At 41.8% G+C, this 16149-nt stretch overlaps 1 protein-coding gene across 2 annotated transcripts in view; it reads left to right on the forward strand.

Moving 5' to 3' along the window:
* The window catches only part of sgsm2 (small G protein signaling modulator 2), an 80119-nt gene that overhangs the window by 39449 nt on the left and 24521 nt on the right, over window positions 1-16149 (forward strand). For both annotated transcript variants that reach the window (XM_076734724.1, XM_076734723.1), the window contains one exon: window positions 9037-9205. In XM_076734724.1, coding sequence (XP_076590839.1) covers window positions 9037-9205 — 169 coding nt within the window. The remainder of the gene's footprint in view (window positions 1-9036; window positions 9206-16149) is intronic.

The following is a 16149-nucleotide window of genomic DNA, read 5'->3' on the forward strand; positions in this document are numbered from 1 at the left end:
CGCTGCTGCTGTGCCACCACTGGAAGCTATTCATAGTGGATGTGAAGTGGAGAATCATCTGACACCTGATAGATTGCAGCTGCTTCAGAGGAGGCATCTTTTTAGATTTACTCTTAGTCACACTTAATGAAACACATCCACACATCACAGTAAATCATAAAACTTTGTGTAGTATGTGATGATGCCTCCAAATAGAGAAGATGGATTACACTTTAAACATAAAACTCTTGGGTACTACTTCCTAATTAGACACCATTTATAAAGAGTTTGTGAGTAGTAAAGTAATGGCTTTGTTAATGAGGAATAAATCATTTATTAATGCTTATAAGCAATAAATTAGGGCAGCTTTTGGGTTGCCGGGTTGTGAAAAATCTCTCTTGCTCGTATTTGTCTTTCTCCAGCACGATGCTTTGTTTTTTAGCTGTTTAATTTAAACTAATGGAACATTTGACAAAAAAATAATAAAATTATTAACAATAAATTTGTATCATTCATAAATCTTTGGTACTGGTACCAGTACCTTGACTTTGACACCAATTCCTGAACAGTGCTGTTTTGATACGAGTTTTATGAAATCTGTTTTAATAAAAAGATAATGACATTACACATTAGGATGCAATTACTGACTTCAAAGGAGGACGCTGTTCAAAGGCCTGGGAGCAGCTGGAGAAACTGTTTCAAGCTTGTTGTGTGCGCAGAAAAAGTCTTTAACTTCAACTCATAAAGCATTTCTTTTTTTGTTGAGTGTATTTTAATGACTTACCAGACGGAAAAGGTTTTCAGATGTATGGAAACTGTTATACAGACAATGTATCTGGGAGGACTATTTCCTCAGTTTCCTCCCAGTTGCAGTAGCTGAATGCTTACAGTTTATAGCAGAGTGGTTTTAAAACTTATATCTAACATGTGACATAAAGACATTAAGTTCAAGAGGAACTCAGTGTTTGATAAATGTCCTCAGGTGATGTCACTTGAGTCAGCATCTTCAGCCTTAAAACAACCTGTGATGTGGAGTTAGAAAGAAGCGAGCTTACCAGACCTCGGTTGACCACTCCTCATATCTACGTGAAGCTAGTGACTCAATTTTCTAACGAGCCAAGAGCAAATGTCTGTAAGTCATCTGTAATTAGAAATACTATCAAGTCATTCGTAAAGTGTTCTTAAATTAATTCATCAAGTCTGGCAAATATCCATTGTGGTCTTCCTGTTGAACTAAAAAGCAACTATAGCTAAAATTATATCACTTTCATATTAACTGATAGAAAAGCAGGAGTAGATGATTAGTCCTGACGTAAAATCCTTTTATAAAAGGCGCCTTTTTAGAAAACGATACCAACTCTTGCCAAGTGCAGCATTGAAGCCGGCTGTACGGTTTCCCTATGTTTCATCCAAAACAGCTTATAGAACATAAACATCACTCACTGTCACTGTTCATCTCTTCACAGCCTCACTGTGTTTCCCTAATAAACACTAATAGTTGAATTGCACTGTGTGAAAACAAGAAAAGAATACAGGGGCAGAGAGAGGAGGTGTTGGAAGTCACAAGGTGAACAGAGGAAGCGTGAGAGAGTGGAGGAAGAGGTGTAAAGATAAGGTGTGAATCACAAGGCGATAATATTGAAACACACACATACCAGAGTGTGTGTGTGTGTGTCTGTGTATGTCTGTGTATGTGTGTGTTTTGTGTGTGTGTGTGTGTGTGTGTGTGTGTGTGGGATGCATGTGTTTGAGAAAGTGTCTGAAAGATGAAAGGAAAATGGAAGAGTGAATGGGTTTGTCAGTCAGTGTATCTGACTTGACTGTTATAAATGACTTATTGAGTCCAGCAAATACACTGGCCCTGAACTTGGTAAATCCTGCTTTTATCCTGGGCATCAGCACAGGCATCTCTGCACGCCCACTGTCTGCACATTTCTCCCTTCTTTTTCCTCCATTTTACATCCTGCTGGACTTTTTTTTCTTTCCCTGCACCTTTATTTCCATTCTGACTCACCTCCGTTATAATTACATTTTACTAAGCCCTGCCCTGAACCCACCAATCCTTCCTACATCCGCTGTATCAGACAACTGGGGACTGCAGTCTTAGTCATAGCAGACGCTGCATCTCTCAGTCTGAAATTCTTGCATCTCAGCTTCTACTCAAGTAGCTAAGGTTGCAACTCAGCAAGGTGCAGAAAGGCGAGGCTAAATTGGTCCTGCCAGTGGCTGAAGCGCTGCACTCAACCGCTGCTGCATCGGTGCATTTCCAAGGGCAACCAAAAGCAATGCAGATCGGTCGCCATGCCAACCTTGCTGACCCCTTGACCATCTCTGCTCTCTCCCTCCCTCTTCTTCCCTTCCAACATCCTTCCATCCCACGCAAGAGAGCAGAAAAAGCCGTGAGAGGCAGAAACCTCGGGAGACTGAGTCAATTTACACTAAATCTACCCGAGCCGATTCAGACGACCCTGATCCTCCTCCCAGGTTTGCCTGCACACACACTCCATCCACTTCTGCGTGAAGCAGATATCAGTGCTGCCTCTGTCGGCCACTGTCAACACTCTGTTAATTTCTTTGTCTTGCAGGCAAAGAGAACGGCAACATTTAACATTTCTAACAATCATTCCACACATGCCGTCTGGCTCGCTGTGCATTTCCTTCAAATCGATGCTGGGAAAATGAATGGCACCAGCTTCCCACCAGAAGGATTTTCAACTATCAACCTTGTTGATTAACAGCAGCCACTGGCTACTGGGAGCTGCTCTCCATTAAAGCTGTTATTAATAAGAATCACTGACACATTTTATGACAGAAATCACACGGAGGGAGCTGCAGCAGTAAAAAGCAACTGACCCCCACAATCGAAATGCCCACATGTTTCATGTATGCCCTGAGTGGATTTTTGGCGTTAGGTGTGATCTCTGATGGGAAATTTGCATCTAGAGGAAGAAATGAAATAACAATGTGGCACTGAAAAAAAGGCTCTATCCTTTGCCTGTATGGCTGTATCACAGTAAGGCTGGTGAATGTGAGTCTGCTCTCTGTGGCTGATTGATTTCACCCCACCGGAGTTCAGGGTATGAAATCTTTTTTCTCTCACTGGAGTTTGGAGCCACTGATATGAAAAGTTGCCTAGGGCAGCTTTAATTTTAGCCTAGTCAGTTTGTTTCATAATGTCATGTAGGCAGGAACTTCAGGACTTTTTCAGTCATTGTTATTTGAAATGCTTTAGCTGCCACAAACACTTTTTGCAGCAGACTGGCTGCAGAAATTGCTCCATAAACTCTGCTTTGTCACCTGTGTGGCAGCAGACTTTGTGATTCCCTTGTGGGAATTGGGCACCTCGAGGAGAAAGTGGGAGGAAACAGTGAGTGTTTCCCATCTACTCTGCTGAAATCCACATCATCTCTGTCGGTTTTCATCTCTCCTCCATGTTGTCTTTTACCCTGGTAGTCTCCTCCATCTGTCTCAGGAGTCTCTGCCACTGGCCCACCAGTGTCCTTCACTGTGTCTCTTTTTCTGTCTGCACTGGTCCAGGAGCAGCAGGATGACTCATAAAGTCAGTCAGGTAGAGATACTCAAAATGAATAAAAATAGTCCAGATTACATGTATCAGACATTGTGCTGGAAAAAACATAATCTATATCTGTCTATATTTGAATATTTCTTATTCAAAAATAGATTTCGCTACCCTATCATTTTTATTATTTGAGTTTTGTGGCATAGATTTATGTTCGACTTTGAGAAATATATTAGTATCATAAGTATATTGGCTGGTGTAAGATGATCTAACTGTAAGCGCTGAGGGGCCACCTGAACTCTATCTGCAAATGAAAGCTTTCCAATTTTAGCTGCTCTAAGCCTAAATCAAACTGTTTCACAACTCAGAGATTTTGCACTTCAGTGAGGAGATTCGGTGCAATAATCTCATGCGGAAGTATCCTTCAAGGCTTTGAAAAGATCGCCCTCTTTTCAAAGCTTCTGTGGCTCTGAGGTCTTTGCTCACAGCTCCGTGCAGGGGTGTGTGCAGTACATTATGTTACAGGCTATTAAAAGCTAACTCTGATTATTGATTTCTCTCTATCTGTGCTGGAAATACGTGTGATCCTTTGCTGTCCACATTTTGCCAGCAACTTCACAACCAAAAAACATGCTTCAGAAGTAAGAGCTACATTCACCAATAGTTTTGAATCACTGTTGATGGATTCGAGGGTGGATTTCTCCTTTGAGGCATGAGGGTATGAGAGCTACAAATCCACCATGAGATGCGACTGCTGCACAGAAATAAATGTTTTAATATGAAAGTGCACACACCCTCAAACAGCCACTTAAATCAACTACACACACACACGCTGCATAAATAACCTTTGATATGCATTTAAACAGAAATGCACACGTCACATCGACTGTCGAGACACAGGCGTCCACAGCGTCGTGTGTCTGTCGACTTGTAAGGCCTGTTGTTACCAGGATTATTAAAGTCATCAATCATCGCTTGCACATACATGCAGCTGTATATTATTATTGTCAGTGCTACCCAGAGATATTACGATCAACAGAGAGATTCTGTCATGTCTTTTGTCTGCTCACCGAGTGAATGTTATGAATAGCCTTCACAGTTTACTGTAACTCGTAATTGTTTTTGTAATAATCTTTACCAGCAGTATTCACCAAGATATCTTTTGCATCTCTACATGTCAGAATGGTGACTCTCAGTTAAAATTCGGCAGAGGATGACAGAGGATGTCTTTCATGCTCACCAACTGGAGTAATGCTGTTGGTGGCAGGAACATTTTAACGTCTTGTGAACATATACAGATTCAAATGTAGCAGACCGTTGGGGCTTCCTGGTAGCTGAGTGGCTATGATGCAGGCTAACCACGCATGCTCAGTGCTAAACACGCTTTCAATGTTAGGCATTGAGCAATGTAATTCACGCATTCTTTGCTACTATACAGGTGCATGATGAAGTAGTTCATTTCCCAAACCATCTGTTTTCTTATTTCAATCCCAGCACCTCGCTACAGGAATAATCCAGAGAACTGGGAAGTGGCTGACCTCTTTGCTGAATTTTGTGCAGTGCTCACATAAGCTACATATAGGCTACAATACATTATGTAACATTATTAGTATTATTATTGCTATTGTTTTTGTTGCTGGTGGTTTGTTTCTGTATTTATTCATTTATCTATGCCTCCTCTGTGGTTGAAAAAAGCTAAAAACAAGGTGTACTGGTGGTCGCTCCAGCATGTCAGACAACATTTGCCACCACTCGTATCGAGGTTAAATTCACAATGACTGGCATGCTGTAGCTTTTCTGGGCTAGTCTAGTCTGTCCTCTTTTGGTACAGTAAGTGTAACCAGTTTTTACCACTTGACCAGGTGCTTTTGGGAGCGATTTCTAACCTTTTGTCTGCTATGCATTGTCAGTCAGTTCAGAGTGTTGTAGACCCTGACATACAGCAAGCTATCAGCAGTGAGTGAGACAGGAAACAAAGGCTGTCGTAGACACAGGGGTGAGACAGGAGCTGTCTTAGAGAGTTTAGAGAGTGGAGACAGTCTGGCACTGACAACACCAGACACTCAGGAATTCTGAGACAGAGTTTGTGAGACAGACAGATACAGACTGGAAGGGAGACAAGTGGTGCTGCCTAATTAGCTTTGTCTTCATTAGATCTGCTAATGATCTCAGTGGAGACAGCTCCACATCCAACTGCCACTACCTCTAAGACACTTTGGTTTAGTTTTATGTCAGCACAAATGCTTTTGAAGAACGGTCATAGAAATTATACAAAAATACAGAAGATCATCTATTGAATTTAGATGGGGAGGCAAGTGTGTGTAAGTATTTGTAAAATACATGTGTTGTACAAATACAATACATATAGAATCACATTAATTGGAGGAAGTGATGTCAGTACCATTGGCATACTGGCAGAAGCTGGAAAGTTCTCTTCCTTTCTGGCTTCTGACCCCTTAAAAGGAGGCCACGATCACAGCAGTGTTAGAGAGCAGATTGTGTTTTGGTGCAGAGGTGGTCATAGGCTGTGCAGTAAATGCTCATTGGTCCAGATTATTCCAAGTATATGCAAAACCAATGATGCCTAAGCATAAGTGTATCATATATCATCTGTTATTGGTTGTTGATGGATGGATGATAGGTGGAGCTGGAACTGTAGGGATAAGCCAAATGTGCCACACAAAACAGAAAACGCAGTCTGTGTTGTGAGTGTGTTGTAACTGTGCTGAGATGAACCGTTCCTCTGCTCTTGTGGTCCCAGGTATGTCAAAATGAAAGTAGTTATTTATGCATGTTTTTTTTCCTCAGTCCCAATATGAAGGCAATTACGTTCATAATGGAAAGGATTTGATGATTCATCAGAGCCACAGACAACCAAAACATGAATTAGCAGGCCGGTCATGAGGGATGGCAGCAGAATGAGGAGCGGGGTGCAGTCTCTCCCATGGGAGAGCTGTGCGCAGCCTCTGCTTGATTTTTGTGTTTCCACAGAAACAACCATGCATTAATGATCCCTCTAAGACTATTACACGCTCCCTGTAACCCTCCACTTCAACTCCAACTTTACAGCTGATAATCTTTACTACTCCCACAGTATTATTAGATACTGACAATACTTCTCCACAGGTTAATCTGCCAGAATAAAGCTGCTGTGAATATACTGTACGGAGAGCTTTTTCCGCTAAAAACCTCAAGCCTCTCAGTGCTTCTCCTAAAGCTCCAACAGCAGCAATAAAAGCAGACTATTACACCCATAAAGTACTAGTTTTCCCAGCATCACAGAGAGTAGTGTTGTTGTTGGTCATTATATTCCACTGCAATATCTACTAGACTCACCTCACACAGGAAAAACAGAAGCAGATATCCACGAAAGCTCAGAGCTGATAAGAATTCACACTGCAAATGGACTTTTTTCTCTCAAATTAACAAAGCTGTTCTCTGTGGTATGCTTAGAGACCCATTTGCATGAATGCAGTGCTTTTTCAGAAACCCTTTATTTAATTTTTGTTTACCAGTAAGTCAGCATATTATTCAAACTTATTAAACCATGGACCACATACTGTACATCAAAATGAGCACGAGGCAAATTCTCCGTTTTTGCTTGAATAATTGTGTCACAGTTTTGCTTTTACCATCAGAGCTGAAAAGCTTATTATGGCTGAGCAGTAAAGCAGCAATTACAGGAGGGAGACGGCTAATGGATGGATCAGAGCTAGAAAGAGACTATTTACCTTCATGTCTTCCTCGTTTTCTGCATATGATTCAGTTCATTTCAGTTCTAATATTATTATTATATTATATTATTCTAATATTAATAATACTTCCAGAAAACATTGCTGATTCAACCTGAAAATAGGAGAGCTCGGGCTGCTTTGGTCTCTGGTACTGAATGGTTTGTTAAATTTGATCATTAGTTCAGCTAGAGCCAATTTACCCCACGGTGGTCATTAAAGCTTATATGATCCTATCTTTAGCAGTAATGAATGGACAACACAAGTACCCACAGCGTAAAGGTCACACTCAGGGAGCAGCTTGGCACATGTTTCTATTTCCACCCCTCTAAATATTTGAAGATATTGTAGGTGGCCAGCAATTGTGCCTCACTTCTCAGAATGGCATTTTAGGTGCCTGTGTTGCTTCTGATTTAATAAGCGGTCATCATCTCTCCTCTAGAACAAGAGATAGAGAGGAAAGTGTTCACTAATAACATTATCTCCACACACAAGTCCATTAGTAAAACTCTGAAGGCCTGGAGGAATGAGGAGACGAGTCGCAGTCATCTATGTTAACATAGATGTAGATGCAGAGGACACTGTTGTGTCCTGCACATTTGCACAGACATTACAAATTTCATACTACACACATTGCCTGTCTACTAATAAGCAAATCTAACACCTTCCTTAGATTTGACTGGACAGATTGCCATGATGGCTGTAGACATTTGTGTTTTAAGAAAACTCTTCATACAAGAACGAAAGAGAAGGTTTCCTTGAAATTTACCAAACACATTCTTGCTCAACAGAGGATGAACCATTTCCGTTTTGGACACCTCACAAGCTCTAGAGCTTTAGAGCCACTCTTCCCTAATGTCAGGTTTGCACAAGAAAAAGGTTATATTCTGACAAGCACACTGAGTATATAGTGACTTTGGAATGGTCTGAGTGTGAACGTCTGCCGACAAGCCATGAAAATTGCTTGCTCGTGGTCTGTACACTGCAGAGGGAAATGCTAATTCTGATGCCATCTTTTGATCGCATGCTATTCGCGTGCATCACTGTCTCCAGCATTTGCCTATACTGCCCATGCCTAACAGCCGGCGCCAGTACACTCACACAACAAGATAAACCAAGTCCACAGCTGTTACTGTGGACTGTGAGGCGATTTTGGCTCAGTGTCCACGCTCAGTGCTGCAGCATCATGTGACACACACTGGCCCAAAAACACCCATACACAATCATTACCGAAGGACCTGCTTGAAGAGCCGCATCAGCAAATGATTTTGAGCCGTTCAGCTGTGCAGGTCGTCAGCCAACCCCAGAGGACGTTTCTAGGACTGCAGTGCACGTGCACTGTCCACCCTAAAATGGGGAACCATCTTGGAACACAGCATCCTTATAAATGATTTGAGCCCTTTTTGAACTTAGTGACCTCATGGCATTTCTTCTTGTGTCAGCCTCAAGGCAAATGTTCTTTTTAGCTCCAGCAGCAGTGAGGCAGTCTCATACTGTGGTGTGTGACAAACAGTGCAGACTTTAGGGGCCATTTGTGGACATTATTGTGTTCGTAATCGTGAATTGAAGATGTCCTTCTCCTTCCTTCCTTTGCAGCTGAGCACAGTGAATGTTTTAGACTTATTTGATTTATTCTGTTGTCCTCCATTTTTGGATTTTTTAATAAACGTTCATGCCTGAATGTTCATTCCTCATGTTGGACATTTTACTTCTTGCTGTTCTTCTCAATTCCATCTCCGTTCTTTAGCCTTAGTCTCCTCTCTTGTCAATATTAGCATTCCCAACTCCTCTCTCCTCTTCCTCCAGCTGCCATCGAGGCCTGCCTGGGTCACCTGCTGAAGAGACGGGCAGCTGGTTTTCTCCGCAGCGACAAGATCGCCGCCCTCTTCACCAAAGTCGGTAAAGTCTACGACACGGCCGCCGAGGTTTGCCGCAAAGTGCAAGAGCAACTCCAGCAGCAGGCTGATCTCACCAGGTTGGTAACAGAGTTCTTCTCCTCCACTCTAACTCCATTTTTACTTTCCTACTGAGTTCAAACAAAACTGTGGCTATGAAGCAGTGAGTGAGCGCTCACTGAATGCTATTCAAGAGACAGTTTTGATTTCATGTTTAAGTTTCAATTCAGCGTTTTCTGAGTGGAGTGTTCTCACAAGGGACCACACCTGACACCACCATCAGAATGTAATTTGTGCAAATTGAGTGAATCTGCTGTCTTAATTAGAGAGGAAGAGACACTCTCCGTCTATTACGGCCCACTTTGTGATAGAGGATAATAAGACTCCTAGTGTAGCCTTAATTATGGAAGATCAACTAATTAACATCAGCTGCAATAAATTTGCTATCAGAGGCTGTTTTTATGCGGAGTGGACACAAGGAACAGGAACTTCCTATAATACATCATGTCTTTGGTTACTTTTGTCCCAGCAGACATTTTGGCTTGTGTATTGAAAAATAAAACTAAATGTGTTTTTTAATATGCTGAAAACATATTACACCATATTTGAATAAAAAATTTAAGTTTTTAAAATGAGGGCCTGAAATCACTGTGTAAAACACATGCACATCTTTTTTCATTCTTTAGTATTTCATCCACGCAGCACCAGCAGAACCAGCCACATGCTCACACATATTTTCTGTGCTGTTACCCAATTTTCAACATTTCAACGTGCAATACACTTTCCAATCTAGATAGATAGAAAATAATTAGCTTCATTTTTAAAATTCAACAAAATTTCCAAATCATTGAGAGTTTCAGGGAGTGTTGATACGGAGGTCTGAACCCCTCCTGAGAGTGCCTGACACCTGCACACTGCTGTTTCAGCCAAGGTGAAATATTTATATACATGGATTTATCTCCATGTAAAACACACAGCTACAGATGCACTCCATCACCAGAAGACACAATCTCTGGTCAGTTGAGTGTTTGTTTGCTGAGCAATCCGTGTACACACTGTGATAAGCTTCAGGGCTGTTACTAAGTGTGTGTGTGTGTGTGTGTGTCATCTATGCAGACACAGTGGGGTTGGTGTGTTTGCTTGCATATGTTTGCATATGTATTTGTGCGTCTATGTGCGTACACACAGAGTATGATAAACTGCTTTATCTGCAAGCACTTACTAGCCAAGCTGTTTGCAAGCCCATTAATTGTCCATTAGCCTGAGCCACATGGCTACCACTTGTCTTTCCAGGGCTGCAGAGTTTTCCAAATGGAGGGGAGAAAGCTTTGGGCAAAAAGCACACACGCACACACACACACACACACACACACACACACACTCACACTTCCATGTCTGCATAGATGATACACAAACAATAAAACACAGACAGAATGTGTTGCGAGATGTCATTGCAACATGGCTGCATTATGGGATGTAAATCAGGGGAGTTAAATGTGTTTGGGTATGCTGGGCGCTCAGCTCTCCATCTTCATATCAGCCTTCATCTGTCACATCTCATTGTGCTTTATTTCCCAAGACAGACCGCACACAACATTAAAGCTTATTATTGTGTATGAATGTGGTTTACACAAGTCAAACCCCTCCACCAGGATGCATACATGCAGTCATGCACACTTGCACAGACATGTTCCCACCCTGCCCCCTCTCATCCCACCTCAGGGCTCCCTCTCTCATGTAGCCTGGTTGGCATGGCAACGTGGTTTGCACCACTGGCAGCGAAAGAGGCAGAGAGCATGATGGGAAACAAGAGACAGAGAAAGACAATATGAGCAGACATCAACAGTGGAATAAAGAGTTGCAGTGGTGAAGTGAATGGTAATTACAGCAGAGCAGGGCTGGATTGGGGGGGGGGGTGCCAAAGACAGCCAGTGGACGCCCTGCTCCTTGTCTATGTGATGTATTCCTTTATAATCGTCCTTCTCTAAGTCTTTTTAAAATCTTTTACTCACCAAAGGAGATAGTGAGAAAGTGACAAATCACCAACACACCACCCTCCTTTCCTCTCGCCATTCCTCTCCTTCTCCTCCTGACACGCAGGGTAAAGAGCAAAACAAGCATATCATCTGCATTCATTTCCTATCCTGCAGTGCTAGCAGCAGACCCGCTGTGCCAACAGCTCAGACGCTTTAAGGGATAATTACATTTTATTATAGCTGGGCTTTTGTTTTCATAGTTATGTATTCACTTGAGGAAAAGTTGAGATCTCTGATGTGGGTGGTGACACCATTCAAGCAAAGTCCAATGGGGTAAGAATCATGAATGGTCACATGGTCAGATGATTAGATCTTTTGCCAGAAAGTGAGGACAAATGGTAAAATAATTACCCAAACTGCAGCATCCAACACGATATGCGGGAGACTCTGCAGGGATGGACACAGCGAGTGGTTGACCAGTACTTGCTGTGTGAGGCACTACTGCAGTTATCAAATAAAGTAGTTTGTCTATGTGTTTGACAGTGTGTTTTATGTCATTAGAATGGATTCATTCCAGGAATAGTTGATACTGAAAAAGCCATTCATTCCTTCAGGACAGTTGTGTTATGCGTTAATGCTTACAGTATAAGGTAGCTCCCAAGGCTAGCAAAAAATGGCCCACAGATGCATCAGTGGTCCGTCAAGAGTCTCCCCACAGTTTACAGACCAACTGTGCAGCATTTTATGCATGGTCACTTTCAAATGACGTAGTTGAGACAAGCTGAAGAACCTGTCTGATGGTCTCACTGCTTGTTTCACAGCAGTCTTCTTTGTCTGCTTTGCTTTTTGTGTTTCCATCCTGTCTGCAAATACTGTGGTGACTATTTGATCATAAGAGGTAGAAATAATGGCCAGAACTACAAATGACCCAAAGAGACCCAAGTTTGGTTGAACTTTTTTTTTTTTACTTTTTTCTTTTCTTTATTACACAGCAGGTCATAGCTAATGTAGTACATCCTTTAACTGGTGGGCAACATAAAAAAGCCAACAGCTGATGGAACAAAAGACCTCTTTGAGTCACCTCTGGGGAGGTATAACCTCCACCCTGATGGAAGCTAATCAACCTCACCATATAAAGGGTGCTGGAAGTCCAGTAAGATGACCTGAGCATTCTGTGTGGCTCTGACTTGATACAAATGGCAAAGATCATTTAAATTTACACCTGCACACCTTCACAGTTTTTCCCAACAAGTAGCCATTAACCGTTAGGCTATATCTTAATGTGTTTTCAAATGGAGGCTTATTAGTGTTTATCAAATCATTAACGAGTGTCAACCAAGTAAAGGCCCTTCAGCACTTCATATGAACTGCAGCAGTTCTTTTCAAGCATCCTGAACCCATTACACCTCACACACACTGTATCCCACAATCTACACTCACAGATCAAATGCTGTTTCTTTAAAGAACTGTACATCTACCACTGTAGCTGTCGGAAAATGTCAGCGGGTCCCTCCATATGAGCAGATATGACGTATCACCAAGCCCCATAAAGCAAATCCAACATCTTAATAAATCAAACTGACATGTTCCTTTTCACATTCGCATTCATTTGTCAGCTCAAAACGCAATCTGGTTACAATCATTGTAATCAATTGTAGTTAGCTACATGTTGACATTTGTTGACATTTTGAATTTGTAAAGATCAATGACAGCGCAGCATGGAGGAGGAGAGGCAGCACACCGCAGGAAGGGATGTTTCCATAGAGGAGATTTACACATTTGATCCAACCCTCTGTGATTACAAAGGGATTATACACTTATGTGAACGGATGCTTACAGACAAAACATCATAGAATGCATCGTTTCGTTAAATGTGCGGCTTTTGAAATGATGTGTGCTCAATATTTATGTTCATCTCTCTTTTATAAGATTCAAAGGTCAGTCCAAAATCTAAATACTCATCTGTAGAAGCAGCGTTGACCATGACCGCTTGCATCTTTCTGTCGAAAGCAACCTTTTTATTTCCAAGCATAATTTCATTTCATAATCATTTTATTAGTACACTGATGTATTCATTATGCTCAGTCAGCTAAAATCAGCAGATCTAATGGCCTTTCTGGCTTATCATTGCAGCCATCAATTTCAGAACCTTGAAATGACCCATCCAATGAATATATCAATCACCAGCTCAGGTCTGGCTTCTGTAAATGATCCTCAGAATTGAGCTCTAACAAACGTGTTGATGCATTTTTTTCCTCATAAAACATTTACTCAGCTACTTTTTCAAAAAAGTTTGAAACACGCTTTGTCTGTATCCATGTGTACTTGCCAGCCGTCTTCTTCTTCACTGATGCATAGCTTATGCTTTACAGGAGTGTGAGGAGGCAGGACTGGATTACTTTATGTGGCTGAGTCAGAAACCCCACATGTTTTGACCCAGAATAATAATATCCAGTAGAGAACTGGCCCTGCACAAGTATTTCTTTGCACAAACACAGTGCATATACCATAAAGTCTAGACAGGCAAAAATATTATGATGTCAGTATACTTCAGGTTATAATCATGTAAAAAGGGCTTACAAAAGATTTTTGTTTTTGTAGTCATCAAAAGAGGAAAATCTTTGTTTTCCTGTTTTTCATCTCAGTGGGTTATCAAATAAACAAGGAAACCAAAAAAAAAAAGTCCTGTCAAGTCAGATTGAATAAAAGGATGGCACACAGGCCCTTATTAGCTTCAGGTACGGATGTGTTGCACTTCTTCTTTTTCCAGATAACCAGAACTATCTTATAATAAAGAATCATTTAATGTGAGCAGATGCGTTCAAGATTTTGAAAGGATGACATGCCTGTTGAACATTTTATTTCAGTTTCTCTAAGTTTGACTAGAAAATCAGGACTGCAAACAATAAATAACACAAGCAGATGAAGACAAATGACAGACTTGACTCAAAGTCGCTTTGTGTCACAAACCTGTCTGACTTCACAGAGGACCACAGTTCCATCTTAACCAATGGATAACCCATGTAAATATTTACAGTAGTAATAGTGATCTCTTTATAGCCTCTTCCCCTGAAGCGGAGTGACTGTGTGAAACTTGATATGCAATTGAATCACCATGGCAACAAGGAGGGGATGCAACTAATATAATAGCTCCTTTTGCTCATAAAGAGCTTTCATACTGGTTGTAACAGGGGTATTGACAGGTTGACATGAGGATACGCACGTTGGTTTAAATGCAAGCCTCTTCCAGCAATGGGCTGAATGAACAGCATACCTATTCAAGTTTATTCATTTGTAATGTGGCGCACCTTATCTCCTATACCTACACCCTATGGTTGCAGAATAAAGAAAGAAAGAAAATGAGTAAATACACAAACAGTAATGTTTAGAGGTTTATCAAGCTACTGTCATGTGTTTCACACATAGATAAAAAAAAAACGTGGTGTAGAGGTTGTAGAGGAGGTCACAGGGTCATTAAAATCAAAGTTTACTCTGATGGAAGCACAAATCTGTTCAGCCTATGCCATAGCAATCTGCCTGCTTGTGAGGTAATGAGAGGCCTTGTTTGCACAGTTGACATTTGACCTGGCACAGGAGATCAGGCAGGAGGTCAGCACACCAACAAACAGACTGATGGTATCATCCTTTGGCCCTATGGAGCAGCAGTAGCTCAGTCCATGAGGACTTGGCTTGGGGACCAGGGAGTGGCCAGTTGGAGTAGTCCATGGACTAGTCACCACAGAGGTGGACTGGTAACTTGAAAGGTGCCAGCCTCAGTGCTGAGCGAGGCCCCCACACCACCAACCAACGTACATTTTACCCAACATTAACCCATGGTCATAGAAATGTTAAAGGAATCCTGCAGTCTGCAGTGTTTCTCTGTGATCTTCTCACACTTTCATGACTACACATTGCTATTTGTCACTTGAAAGTCATGCTATTCTATAGAGGATAGAGTACAGAATTTAGTATTTATAGTATATGATTTAGACAATATTATAGATCCAAGATGCAACTGACAGAATGGAGGCACTGAGGGAATTAATTATATGTCCGTCTGTGACTTCAGCACCATGGACAGCAGCATGGATTTATCAGCACTCTGCACAGTTAGACTGCTGATATGTCAGCCATGGTCGATGCCACAGATTCACTGATCAATTCAAACCTGCACAAACCTCAGTCAGATAAAGGGTCAATGAGTCAGGCAGACTAGACAGACTTGCAACTAAACAACCCCTCTCCCCTGCTACCAAGGGATGGAGAGGGCGATGCTTTTTGCTCATTTTGCTAACAAGCGGAGTGGCTTCCCCCCTCAATCTCTCCTCAAATCAACTACAAATAACAACAAAAGAAACATATACCGCAAGTTGAGAGTTGAAAAATACATTAAGGATGCAGGAGGAGAGAGGAGAACGCTGCAACACACTGCAGGTTTTATTTAGAAAAGGAAGACACTATCTCTTTGCATTCTGTCTTATCTCTGACATCATCCTCGAGCTCCACCTCTCCCCTGGAGTATCTGTCACTGCGCACACACACACACACACACACACACACACACACACACACACACACACACTTTTCAAAATGGTAAGGGACTGCAAAAATCGTGACTTAGCTGAAACCCCCCTTCACACACACACACACACACACACACACACACACACACACACTCACAGGCGCGCTGGGGGATTGCTAACATCGTGACTGTGGCAGCTCCCCTCAGCACAGACACACAAACACAAACTCATTAGCTTGTTGAAGTGGGTGTGTGTGAGTGTTTTTGTCTGATTTCTGTAGAGATCAAACTCAGTCTGGAGTGAAAGTGCTGCTCTCTTCAGCCTGACATGATGCATCTGCCTCCATATTCATGAAATACTTCAGCCATGGTGACTAACATAACATGGCACCTTTTGTCTGACATGGTACAGACTGACTGGGAACAACCAGTGATCAGCTGTTAGGAGTGATCATGAGTTGTAATGAACAACTGTACGTAGCAACTCATTTAGCTGTTAAAAACACTGTCGACTATTTTTCTTATT

Source organism: Chaetodon auriga, chromosome 7 (assembly GCF_051107435.1).
Source record: "Chaetodon auriga isolate fChaAug3 chromosome 7, fChaAug3.hap1, whole genome shotgun sequence".
NCBI classification, from domain to species: Eukaryota; Metazoa; Chordata; class Actinopteri; order Chaetodontiformes; family Chaetodontidae; genus Chaetodon; species Chaetodon auriga.